This window comes from Nycticebus coucang, chromosome 20 (assembly GCF_027406575.1).
Source record: "Nycticebus coucang isolate mNycCou1 chromosome 20, mNycCou1.pri, whole genome shotgun sequence".
Classification (NCBI taxonomy): domain Eukaryota; kingdom Metazoa; phylum Chordata; class Mammalia; order Primates; family Lorisidae; genus Nycticebus; species Nycticebus coucang.
In genome coordinates this window covers 16,097,349-16,111,179 of record NC_069799.1, presented here as the reverse complement: position 1 = coordinate 16,111,179, position 13,831 = coordinate 16,097,349, and the positions used below count along the sequence as shown (strand labels likewise).

At 40.1% G+C, this 13,831-nt stretch overlaps 1 protein-coding gene across 3 annotated transcripts in view; it reads right to left on the bottom strand.

Annotated features, from left to right (window-relative positions):
* Positions 1–1,237: 1,237 nt before the first annotated feature.
* LOC128572871 (zinc finger protein 43-like) overlaps positions 1,238–13,831 on the bottom strand; it is a 49,795-nt gene continuing 37,201 nt past the window's right edge. For all 3 annotated transcript variants that reach the window (XM_053573002.1, XM_053573004.1, XM_053573003.1), the window contains 3 exons: positions 13,470–13,596; positions 12,898–12,993; positions 1,238–3,203 (listed from right to left, as the gene is read on the bottom strand). In XM_053573002.1, the coding sequence (XP_053428977.1) occupies positions 1,345–3,203; positions 12,898–12,993; positions 13,470–13,596 (2,082 nt within the window). In that variant the 3' untranslated portion in view covers positions 1,238–1,344. The remainder of the gene's footprint in view (positions 3,204–12,897; positions 12,994–13,469; positions 13,597–13,831) is intronic.

Below are 13,831 nucleotides of genomic sequence, written 5' to 3'. Positions count from 1 at the left end.
ATATTGTCAGTCTTAACATATGCAGTATTTCTCTATGAATTCTGTTATGTACCGAAATGAGTACAGGTGATATGATTTGACACTTCTCATTAGTAGGGAATTTCTGCTATAAATTTTTTATTTATACAATGGTTTACAGATTAAACAGCTGTCAACCTCTTCACATTTGTAGAATTTTTCTTTTTTATCTCTTTTTTTTTTTTTTTGGCCAGGGCTGGGTTTGAACCCACCACCTCCGGCATATGGGACCTACTCCTTGAGCCACAGGCGCCACCCTGTAGAATTTTTCTGTAACATGAATTCTGTTGTGTACATAAAAGTGTCTACTGGAATGAGGCTTTGCGACATCTTCACATTGTTACCACTTTTCTCTGCTATGATTTCTCTTATTTTTTTTTTTTTTTGAGACAGAGCCTCAAGCTGTTGCCCTGGGAAGAGTGCTATGGCTTCATAGCTCACAGCAACCTCCAACTCTTGGCTCAAGCGATTCTCCTGCCTCTGCCTCCCAAGTAGCTGGGACTACAGGCACCCACCACAAAGCCCGGCTACTTTTTGGTTGCAGCCGTCATTGTTGTTTGGCGGGCCCGGGCTGGATTCGAACCTGCCAGCTCACGTGTATGTGGCTGGCACCTTAGCCGCTTGAGCCACAGGCACCAAACCAATTTCTCTTATGTTTAATAAGACTGAGGACCACTAAAAACCTTTGCCACATTATTTACATTTGTAAGATTTCTCTCCAATATGAATGTTCTTATTTGTAGTAAGGTTTGAGCTCTGGTTAAAGTCAGTGCCACACTGTTCACATTTGTAGGATTTCTCACCAGTTTGAGTTCTTTTATGCTTAGGATGCTATGCACACCAGGTAAAGGCACTGCTACAGTCTCCATATGGAGGGTTTCTCTCCTGCGTGATTCCTTCTGGGTACAGTGAGAACTGAATGTGAATTACAGTTTGCCTACTGTATTCTCTCCAGAATAAATTCATAAATGTCTAGAAAAGTTCACAAATGAATTAAAGGCTTTGCCACATTTTTGACCTTTGTAAAGTTTCTCTCCACAACAAATTCTTTCATGTGTACTACTAGTTCACCTACATTTAAAGGCTTTAACACATTTTTTAAATTTGTAATTTTATGTATAGTGCAAATTCTTTTATGTTCAGAAAGGTGAGTACCAGTTAAAGGCTTTGTCACATTCTTGACATTTGTAGTGTTTCTCTCCAGAGTGAATTCTTTGATGTATAGAAAGGTGTGAGTGCCAAGTAAAAGCTTTTCCACATTCTTGACATTTGTAGGGTTTCTCTCCAGAATGAATTTGTTGATGTACCGAAAGGTTTGAGTATGGGTTAAAGGCTTTTCCACATTCCTGAAATTTGTAGTTTCTCTCCAGAGTGAATTTTTTGATGTCTAGTAAGGGATAAACTAACATTAAAGGCTTTGCCACATTCTTGACATTTGTAGGGTTTCTCTCCAGAGTGACTTCTTTGATGTACAGAAAGACCTGAGCGCTGGGTAAATGTTTTGCCACATTCTTGACATTTGTAAGGTTTCTCTCCAGAATGAATTCTTTGATGTGCAGAAAGGTGTGAGTGCTGGTTAAAGGATTTTCCACATTCTTGACATTTGTAGGGTTTCTCTCCAGAGTGAATTCTTTGATGTACAGAAAGGCTTGATTGCCGGGTAAAGGTTTTGCCACACTCTTGACATTTGTAGGGTTTCTCTCCAGAGTGAATTCTTTGATGTCTAGTAAGGGATGAACTAACATTAAAGGTTTTGCCACACTCTTGACATTTGTAGGGTTTCACCCCAGAGTGAATTCTTTGATGTATAAAAAGGTCTGAGCACCGGTTAAAGGCTTTGCCACATTCTTGACATTTATAGGGTTTCTCTCCAGAATGAATTCTTTGATGTGCAGAAAGGTGTGAGTTCTGGTTAAAGGATTTTCCACATTCTTGACATTTGTAGGGTTTGTCTCCAGAATGAATTCTTCGATGTTCAGATAGGTGTGAGTGCCTGTTAAAGGCTTTGCCACATTCTTGACATTTGTAGGGTTTCTCTCCAGAATGAATTCTTTGATGTACAGAAAGGTGTGAGTACTGGTTAAAGGTTTTCCCACAGTCTTGACATTTGTAGGGTTTCTCTCCTGAGTGAATTCTTTGATGTCTACAAAGGTGTGTGTGCCGGTTAAAGGCTTTGCCACATTCCTGACATTTGTAGGGTTTCTCTCCAGAGTGAATTCTTTGATGTACAGAAAGGTTTGAGTGCCTGTTAAAGGCTTTACCACTTTCTTTATATTTGTAGGGTTTCTCTCCAGAGTGAATACATTTATGTTTAGTAAAGGATGAAATAGTATTAAAAGTTCTGGCATATTCTTGATGTTTGTAGAGTTTCTGTCCAGAGTGAATTCTTTGACATACAGAGGGGCTTGAGTTAGCTTTCTCTCCCGAATAAATTCTTTGACGTCTAGAGAGGAGTGCCTGCCTGATAAAATCTTTTCCACATTGTTCACATTTGTATAGTTTCCCTCCAGAATGAAGTACTTTATGTACAGAAAGGCTTGAGTAATGTTTAAAGACTCTGCCACAGTCTTGACATTTATAGAGTTTCTCTCTGAAATGAATTCTATTATGGCCATAAATGTGAGAGTACTTCTTGGTAAGTTTGTCACATTTTTTACATTTGTAAGGTTTTTCTCCTGTACTCAAAATGTTATGTTTACAATACTTTGATCTGTGGTTAAGACATTTGCCATCATTTTCGTTCTTGTTGAGTTTCTTTCCAGTATGGAGTCTTGAGGAAGATTGGAAGACTTGGCTAACTTCTTTGCATTTGTATTGTTTTTCTCCAGTATTTGTTATCTTATGTTCTGTGATGTGTGAGAACTTAGATGCTTTCCCATACTTTTTACATTTAAAATTTTTTTCTAAGTTATATATCATCTTGTGTCTATTTAGATTTGACAACTGTCTGAAGACATTCATACATTTACTACATTGGAAGACTTTGCCATGGGTAGCTGTTAAACATTGGTCAAGTCCACTGTAACATAGTTTCTGCTGATCATACTCATACACACCTTCGCAATCTTTTGTAAAGTTCAAATTCTCAGGGCCACAGCTTTCACATTTGCTCAGGATCATCTCTGGAAATAAAATATTTGTGCTCAGCTCTTGCAAACTGTCTTTGGTTGAATGATTAGATAGGGCTGAAAAAAATTTAAACAATAATTTTAGCCACTCACTTTTTATCAGAAGCCAGTAAATATACATTAAACACTTTATTTACAAACTCATGTCAAGAATATTAGGAAGATGCCATAATACAGGAAAGAGTCACCAATTATCTTAAAGATAAGTAAATGTTGCATGTATACACTGCATTTTGGGGAATTCTGAAAACCTGATAATATGCAGCACAACAGGTAAGCAAAAGTTATACAGATAATGTAGAGGCAGGGCATTGTATCATGTATTTAATCCTAGAAATCAGGGACATTGAAGTGAATGGATCACTTGAGCACAGGTGTTTGAGACCTCATCTGGATCGGTGCCTGTAGCTCAAGCAACTAAAGCTCCAGCCACATACACTGGAGATGTAAGGTTTGAATTCAGACCCAACCTGCAAAACAACAATGACAACCAAAAACTAGCTGAGCTTTGGGGTGGGCAAATGTAATCCCAGCTACTCCTGGCTGTGGCAAGAGAATCGCTTAAGTCCAAGAGTTGGAGGTTGTTATAAACTATGATGCCATGGCAGTCTACCCAGGTTGACAGCTTGACAACTCTGTCTCAAAAAAATAAAAAAATGGGGGTGGAGCCTGTGGCTCAAGGAGTAGGGCGCAGGTCCCATGTGCCGGAGGTGGCGGGTTCAAACCCAGCCCCGGCCAAAAAAAAAAAAAAAAAAAACCACAAAAAAAAAAAAAAAAAAGAAAAAAATAATGAGACACCCCCCCCCCCCAACTATACCACAAATAGAAAAATTGGTCTGGCACTATGGCCCATGCCTCTATTTCCAAGAACTCATGAGGCTGAGGCAGGAAGATCTTTTGTGCCCAGAAGATTGAGAATGCTGTGAGCTTTGACAACACAGCACTCTTCCCAGTGTCACAATTACCTAGGCTGAAATAAATGAATAAAAATACATACATTCATACATTGTGTATGGTCATATACACAAATATAGTTCTAAAATAAAAGGAAAAATTGTCAATAATAATGAAAGACCCAAGGAGAACAATAAGAAAAGTTTGTCATATATACCCCCACCACAGAATTTATGCTGTCTTAATAGAGAATGGTGAAAATGGAAGTAATCTACTAAATCCCAGCTTTGTCTTCAAAAGGAAGAGTAAAACATGTGTTAATACTTCTTGCTTTTGAGGGTGTTTTTAAAGAAAGTTTACTGTCTTACATCAATGAGAGTGCTTAAAGGAATGGTGCTATAGTTTGTAAGACAGACGGCGGATGCTTAATTCAAAGGTAAAATATTATTATAGCAGCAGAGAGACTCCAATGTAACAGAGAGATTCAAGTCTGGCAAGTGATGAGAAACTCTTAAGAAGACGTGGAAAAATGCTTCCACTAGAAAGTAACCACACATTTCCACAGGCAAAACACTGTCCGAATGTACAGATCTCCTTTCCTTATTATAAGGTGTGTCAGAGTCTTGCAGGATAAACCATATCACAAAGTTTGTGAAAGATGACTTTTCTAATCCTCACAAGTCACTGAAAGCTTATAACATACACAAAATGTTAGGGGGACATAACCCATAGAACCAAAAAAAGAAAAAGAAAATCAGGATCTAACCATAAAAAATAGAGATGTCTAAATTACCCTAAATCTTTATCTGAATAGTGCTAAGTGCATCAAATAGAAATGATACAGACAACTAAGTAAAATAAAAAAATGAAGCTACCAAACACAATGAAAATGACTAAGCAGTCTCAAATGTAAGAAAAAAAACGTCATAAAGTATGAAGAAACCTCACCATACTTTAGCTAGGAAAAACAAAGAGTCCCATAAAAGACCGGTGAAGATCAAGGATTTGAAAGTCACACACAAGGTCGGCACGTCTGGCTCATTGGTTAGGGTACTGGCCGATGGAGGGTTGTGTGTTTGAACCTGGCTCCAGCCAAACTGCAACAAAAAATAGCCGGGTGTTGTGGCGGGCGTCGGTAGTTCCAGCTACTCAGGAGGCTGAGGCAAGAGTATCGCTTAAGCCCAGGAGTTGGAGTTTGCTGTGACCTGTGATGCCACGGCACTTTCCTGAGGGCAATAAAGTGAGACTCTGTCTCTTAGAGAAAAAAAAAAAAAAACAAAGAAAGTAAGTCACACACAAGAAGAGAATCTTGAAAACAGCAAGAGAAAATAGATGTGTAATCGCTAAGGATGTTCTCGTCAGATTACTAGTGGATTAATCAACACGAACCTTCCACATCAAAAAAGAGTTGGTGATAAGGTCAAAATGCCGGAAAAAGAAAAACTTGAAAGCACATACACGATATCCACCAAAACTGTTCTTCTAAATGAAGAAAAAAGAAATATTTATCAAGGTATATAGATGCTGGCAGGGTGAGGTGGCTCACGTCTGTAATCCTAGCACTCAGGAAGGCCAAGGGGGGTGGATTGCTAGAGGTCACAGGTTTGAGACCAGCCGTAGCAAGAGCAAGAAACCATTAGTACTAAAAATAGAAAATCTGAGGCAAGAGGATCATTTGAGCCCAAGAGTTTGAGGTCTGTGAGCTATGACACCATAGCACACTACACAAGGCGACATAGTGAGACTCTGTCTCAAAATAAAAAGAAAAAAAGAAAAAAAAGGTCTGCAGTAAACCTCTGGTAATGGGTGTATATTTACAATATAACAAGATATATTTCTTCACATAAGTAACAAAATCAGGTACAGATGTAAAAAGAACAAATTGTCAACAGTAAGCCCTTCTGTTTCAAAGTTATAATATAAATAATTCACAGTAATTTCTTCTCTTTCAAAAACTATGTATATGACTGGGTGGGGTAGCTCATGCTTGCAATCCTAGCACTCTTACAGTCTGAGGTGGGTGGATTGCTTGAGCCCCTGAGTTCCAAATCAGCCTGAGGAAAACTGAAACCCTGCTTCTACTAAAAATAGAAAATCTGAGGCAAGATCGCTTGAAACCAAGAGCTGAAGGTTGCCGTGAGCTATGATGATACCATGGCATTCTACTTAGGGTGACAGCTTGAGAATCAGTTTCAGAAAGAAAAAAAAAAATTATATACAAATTTATGGACTAAACTTCACAATGAAAGGACAAACATTAAATAAAGATAGGGAGCCCAGGCAAGGTGGCTCATGCCTTCAATTCCAGGACTCTTGGGACCCAAGGTGGGTGGATTTCTGGAGGTCCCGGTTCAAGACGAGCCTGAACAAGTGAGAGAGACCCTGTCTATAAGAAAATATCTGGGTGTTCTAGCTAGCACCTACAGTATAAGCAATTCCAGAGGCTGAGGCAAAAGGATCGCTTCGGCCCAAGAAGTTGAGGTTGCTTTGAGCTATGATGCCATGGCACTATACCGGGGGCAATTAAGTGAGACTCTGCCTCAAATAAAATAAAATGAATAAAGATAGGGATTTAAAAAATCAAAATCCAGGGCAGCGCCTGTGGCTCAGTGAGCAGGGCGCCGGCCCCATATACCGAGGGTGGCGGGTTCAAACCCGGCCCCGGCCAAACTGCAACAAAAAAATAGCCAGGCATTGTGGCAGGTGCCTGTAGTCCCAGCTACTCGGGAGGCTGAGGCGGGAGAATTGCCTAAGCCCAGGAGTTGGAGGTTGCTGTGAGCTGTGTGATGCTATGGCACTCTACTGAGGGCGATAAAGTGAAACTGTCTCTACAAAAAAAAAAAAAAAAATCAAAATCCAACTGTATCTTTGATACTCATCTTTCATGTAATGACAAACATGGAATAAAAAATGACAAAACAGAAAGGTATTAGGTCGGGTGGAGTGGCTCACAGCTGTAATCCCAGCACTCTGGGAGGCCAAGGTGGGTGGATAGCTTGAGATCATGGGTGGAGACCAGCTTCAGCAAAAAGCAAGACCCTGTGTCTTGTAAGAATAGAAAAACTGAGGCAAGAGTATCCCTTGAGCCTAAATTTGGAAGTTGCTGTGAGGTATGTTGCCATGGCACTCTCCCCAGAGTGAAAGCTTCAGACTCTGTCTCAAAAAAAAAAAAAAAAAAAAGAAAGAAAGAGAAAGAAAAGAACAAGAACGATATTTAATTCAAATATTAATCAAATGAGAGCAAGGGAGATTATCATAAGGAGATATGTACATAAATGTGTGTGCTTGTGTCTGTATGTATATACACACATGTTAAAACAGAGTCTCATCCTATATACCAGGCTAGAGTGCCACGGCATCAGCCTAGCTCACAGCAACCTGAAACTTCTAGGTTCAAACAATCCTCCTGAATCAGCCTTCTGACTAGCTGGCATTACAGGTGCCTGCAATGATATTTAGGTAAGTTTTTCTTCTATTTCTAGTAGACATAGGGTCTACAGACATGGGGTGTTGCTCTTGTTCTGGCTGGTCTCCAACTCCTGAACTCAAGACATCCTCTCCTCTCAGCCTCCCAGATTTATAGCATTATACACATATGACAAGGGTGCCCAGCAAGAGATAATATATTTTGAGGCAAAACATGTCTTATTTCATAAAATATACTTTAAGTCAAAGTGGTCACAAAAGGTGAAGAGTATGAAATTATAATATAAGGGCTTATAGTTAGAAAATAATAACTCGTTGTTATTTTAAATATATATAAAATACATACCGAAAAAATGTAGGACAGATATAAAACCATCACGTACATGCTCTCATAAAGAGCTATTTGCACATATATTTATTATAGCATTAGTCACATAATCCATTTGGTGAAATAAATACACATCAGCCTCAAGAAACAAATGGTGAAATTTAATTCAGGATATAAAAAGGATAGAGTATTACTCAGCTTCTAAAAATCAGGAAATCTAACATCTCTAATAAAGATAAATGTTAACTTTATGGTAAATGAAATGGCCTTTCAAAAATTATCTTTAATTGCACAAATAATCCACACAAACATAATATCTATTCACCAGTAAGTATGAGTTAAACTGAAGACAGTTTTACTACACTGGGGGCAGTGGTTCATGGCTACAATCCTAGCACCTCTGGGAGACTGAGCTGTACATTGCCTCAGCTCAGGTATTCAAGACCAGTCTAAGCCAGAGCAAGACATGTCTTCAAAAAAAGTAGATGGGGATTGTGGTGGATACCTGTAGTCTCAGTGACAGGGGAGGCTCAGGGAAAAAGATCATTTGAACCCAAGTGTTTCAGGTGCTGTGAACTATAATACCATGCCAGTCTACCGAGGGTGACAAAGTGAGACTCCGTACCCCCTACCCACAAAAAGAGTTTTCATATATATTCACCTACAGGATAAAATAACCATTGGCCAGCAACAAAGAGAAAATCTACTATTCCTAAACCAAATATAAGAAACTTGTAGGCCTATTAACAGAAACAAAATGAAATGAAATTCCCAGTAGACATGTAACTGATTTCTATTTAACTTTTGTTCTCAATGTCTTAAAGTATACAGAGTTGAATAATATCATGCAAAATTATAATTAAAAAAGTGTGAAAAAGTGACTCAGAGATAAAACAGTAATATTATATTTTACATTTTGAATCTTTATTTTCAGACAGAAAAATATGATGGAAAATCTTGTAATGAATATTTTGTAAAGAATGGTACATTTAGCTACAATTTCCCATTTTCCTTATCCATGTATGTCTGGCAAATTTTGGTACATCATGTATAGGTAAAAAGTACAAATAAAATTGACTGAGGTGAGGGGACATACTCTAAAAATTTAAAAAGAGGGACAGCGCCTGTGGCGCTCAGTGAGTAAGGCACTGACCCCATATACTGAGGGTGGTGGGTTCAAACCTGGCCCCGGCCAAACTGCAACAAAAAATAGCCAGGCGTTGTGGTGGGCACCTGTATTCTCAGCTATTCCGGAGGCTGAGGCAAGAGAAATTGCCTTAGCCCAGGAGTTGGAGGCTGCTGTAAGTTGTGACACCACGGCATTCTACCTAGGGTGATAAAGTGAGACTCTGTCTCTAAAGAAAAAAAGAAAAATTAAAAAGAGGCCTGGAGCAGTGGCTCATGTCTGTAATCCTAACATTCTAGGGGGCAGAACCAGGTAGATGGCAGGAGCTCACTAACACTTTTCAAAGAACTATAAATGGTCAATGAGCATTTCAAAGGATGCCTAAAGTCCTAATTCTTAGGGAAATGTGAAGCAAATCAGATTTTGCTTCACATCATACAGTGAAATATTACATCATACAGTGAACCCTAAAAAAACGTGTATCAAAGAATCATAGAAATTACAAACTTTTAGCAAAGTTGATGAAGATAAATGTTTCAGTATTAAAATGCTTGAAGCGGCGCCTGTGGCTCAGTGAGTAGGGCTCGGGCCCCATATGCCAAAGGTGGTGGGTTCAAACCCAGCTCCGGCCAAACTGCAACAACAACAACAAAATAGCTGGGTGCTGTGGCGGGCGCCTGTAGTCCCAGCTACTCGGGAGGCTGAGGCAAGAGAATCGCTTAAGCCCAGGACCTGGAGGTTGCTGTGAGCTGTGTGATGCCACGGCACTCTACCAAGGGCCATAAAGTGAGACTCTCTCTCTATGGAAAAAAAAAAAAAAAAAAAAAAGATGTAAAGTCTCAATCTTGGGCGGCGCATGTGGCTCAGTGAGTAGGGCGCCGGCCCCATATGCCGAGGGTGGCGGGTTCAAACCCAGCCCCGGCCAAACTGCAACAAAAAATTAGCCGGGCCGGGCGTTGTGGCGGGCGCCTGTCGTCCCAGCTACTCCGGAGGCTGAGGCAAGAGAATCGCGTAAGCCCAAGAGTTAGAGGTTGCTGTGAGCCGTGTGACGCCAGGGCACTGTACCGAGGGCGGTACAGTGAGACTCTGTCTCTACAAAAAAAAAAAAATGCTTGAAGGGTCAAAATACCTAATTACTGCTGTCAACAAATGATTAATGTTTACACCGGTCTGAGCTTTTCCTTCATAACCAATTTATGTCCTTTTCTTTTAGGAATCATTTATTCAATAAATGTAAACCTTGAAATTCGGAAAAAAAAAAATGCTTGAAGGTTTCTCAGAAAACTAAATTTAAAGTTATTATTTGGCTCTGTGCCTTTAGCTCTGTGGCTGGGGCATCAGCCACATGCACCAGGACTGGCGGTGTTAGAGGGCGTCTGTTCCCAGATAGTCAGGAGGCTGAGCCAAGGGGATGCCTTGACCTGAAGTGCTTATGGTTGTGAGATATAATGCCATGAAACATTACGTTGTCTCAAAAAGAAAATCCCAAAAATGAAATTTAGGGAGTAGATACGTTTAAACATACTAAGGTTGGCAAAGGCCGGGCGCTGTGAATCAGGCCTATAATCCTAGCACCGTGGGAGGCCGAGGCGGGTGGATTGCTTGAACTCACAAGTTTGAGACCAGCTTGAGCAAAAGCAAAATTCTGTCTGTACTAATAATAGAAAAACTGAGGCAAGAGCATCGCTTGAACCTGAGGTGGAGCCTGCCCTGAGCTATGACACCACTGCACTATAACCAGGGTGACAGCTTGAGACTCTGTCTCAAAAAAAATGGTTGGCAAATTACTGCACATAGAAATTAAATTATTTTTCACAGTCCATATAAAAACAGAATTTTCAGGCAAAAGAACATTAGACTCAGCTCAGCACCTGTGGCTCAAGTGGCTAAGGCACCAGCCACATACATCAGAGCTGGAGGTTTTGCCATAAAGCCCGGTCCTGCCGAACAACAATGATAACTGCAACCAAAAAATAGGTGGGCATTCTGGGGGGCATCTGTGATCTCTGCTACTAAGGAGGCTAAGGCAAGTTAATTGCTTAAGTACAGGAGTTTGAGGTTGCTGTGAGCTATAATGCCACGGTACTCTACCCAGGGGCACAGCTTGAGGCTTGGTATCAAAAAAAAAACAGAACATTAGACTTTCTTACATTTGGGGAAATTCTTAGTGTTCTGCTAAAATGAGACTATAATTTCTTCAGAAACTTATTTGAAATCTTTATAGCATAAAAAAATATAAAACATAAAATACGCAAAAACTATTTGTGGTGTTGCTAGGATTTCTGAAACAAATACTAACATCACCACCTCACTCACATGTTTTAGATATGATGCTAAAGAAAAAGAACCTTTGGCAGCGCCTGTAGCTCAGTGAGTAGTTTCGGCAGGTTAGAACATGGCCCGGTCCAGCAAAAACAACAATGACAACTGCAACAAACAAAATACACGGCGTTATCTCAGGCGCCTGTAGTCCCAGCTACTTCTGAGGCTGAGACAAGATAATAGCTTTAGCCCAGGCTGTGACATTGCTGTGAGCTGTGATGCCATAGCACTCTATCTAGGGAGACAGCTTGAGACTCTGGCTCAAAAAAAAAGAAAAGAAAGAAAAACTTTTATTCAGACACAGTCTCACCCTGTTGTTCAGGCTACAGTGTCATAAAATCAGCCTAACTGAAAGCAACCTCAAACTCCTGGGTTGAAGCAATTCTCCATCCTTATTCCCACCACCAAACCCCAGTAGGTAGGACAACATGCAACCACTACAATGCCTGGATATTTTTTTCTCTTTTTAGTAGAGATGGGTATCAATCTTACACTCCTGAGCTCAAGCAATAGTCCCATCTTGGTTCCCAGAGAGCTAGGATTAGAGGTGTGAGCCACCACACCCAGCCTAAAGAATATTTAAAAAAAATTCCCAGGAATACTAAAAACACACATATATTTCATATCCTTAGAAGCAATGGAAGAACAGTTACATCCTGCACTCACATGTAAGCCACAGGAAGTTCTTTCATTCTCACTGTAACCTAGAAGAAATATCAGTGAAAAGTAAGGTCCTTCTGGAAATTAAAAACATGAACAGGCTAGTGGCTCACAACTATATGCCTAGCACTCAGGGAAGCCAAGGAATGAGGACTTCTTCAGCTCACAAGTTCGAGTCTAGCCTGAGTAAGTATGAGAACTCCCCTGTTTAAAAAAAAAAAAAATTAGCCAGACAGGGTGGAGAAACCTGTAGTTCCAGCTATTTGGGGACTAAGAAAAGTCACTTGACACTGTTAGTTTAAGGTTGCTCTAGCAAGAGGGAAGGAGGGAGAAAGGTAGGGCCTTGGTGTGTGCCACACCTATTGGGGGCAAGGCACAATTGTAAAAGTGACTTTACCTAACAAATGCAATCAGTGTAAACTGGGTTCTTATACCCTCAATGACTCTTCAACAACACAAAAAAAGAAAAAGGTTGCTCTGAGCTAGGCTGATGTCAGGCACTCTAGTGTGAGGCAAGAGAGTGAGACTCTTTTTTTTGTAGAGACAGTCTCACTTTATGGCCCTCGGTAGAGTTCCGTGGCATCACACAGCTCACAGCAACCTCCAACTCCTGGGCTTAAGCGATTCTCTTGCCTCAGCCTCCCGAGTAACTGAGACTACAGGCGCCCACCACAACACCCAGCTATTTTTTGGTTGCAGTTTGGCTGGGGCCGGGTTTGAACCCACCACCCTCAGTATATGGGGCTGGCGCCTTACCGACTGAGCCACAGGTGCCGCCCGAGAGTGAGACTCTTTATCAGTAACAAAACAAAAATTAAAAAATGATAAAAAGATGAACAGAGATGCTTTTATGTAAAAACAATGGAAAGAAACTCAGGCTTCTCAGAAATAATTTCTGATTAAGCTGAGTTTCCCTAATCACACTGTATTGTGTGGTTTCCTCCTAGAACTTGGACCTCTGACCAGTGTTACCTGCTCCACTCACTGCAACCTACCTGGGTGCTTGAGCAATGTCTGCTGAGTCTTCAGCTTCCAGGGTTCTTTGCTTTGCTCCAGACAGGTAATGAGGTCTGGCTTAGAGACAGCAAGACCTGTTTTATTAGAAAAAAAAATTGGGATTCTTCAATTGGCAATCTAATGCCTTGTTGAAGTAGAGAAAAAGACATTTTAAAAGATCCTAAAATAATAATACCAAACAGATTTACTTCAGAATCTTTAAAAAGTATTTAAAGTTGGAACATTCCTAACTCCTCCAATACCAAAACTACTGAAATCAAATTTGGTGCTAGATATCAGACTTAAAGGTATTAGTAACCATCCAGGCCAAGAATTTTCTGAAATTTCCATTTATTTAGTGAAGGATATAAATCAGCTCAAAAAAGGTAAGATTAATGCCAAAATAAAACAACTCGAATTTTTCTTTTCTATACCAAGATATCCTAAAGTTTTCTACAGAAACAAGAACCTGATACTCAGTCAATGAATAAACTGAACAAAAACCTTCTACACAGAGAGAATATGAATTGTTTAGTGTAGCCGTGGAACTGTGTATATAAGTTGTCCTCACCCAGGAAGACCAGGTTTCTGTAGGTCTCTAACATGACTTCTCGATACAAATCCTGCTGAGCAGGGTCCAAGAAGGCCCACTCCTCCATAGAGAATTCAATAGACACGTCCTTGAATGTCAACATTCCCTGAAAAACACAGTTACCAAGAAAACACGAAGATATAAAATTTCACTTTTTTTTTTTTTTTTGAGAGTTTCAAGCTGTTACCCTGGGTAAAGTGCTGTGGCATCACAGCTTACAACTACCTTAAACTCTTGGGCTTAAATGATTTTCTTACCTCAGCTTCCTAGCTTGAACTACAGGCGCCCTGCACAAGGTCCAGCTAATTTTTTTGTTGCCATTATAATTGTTGTTTAGCTGG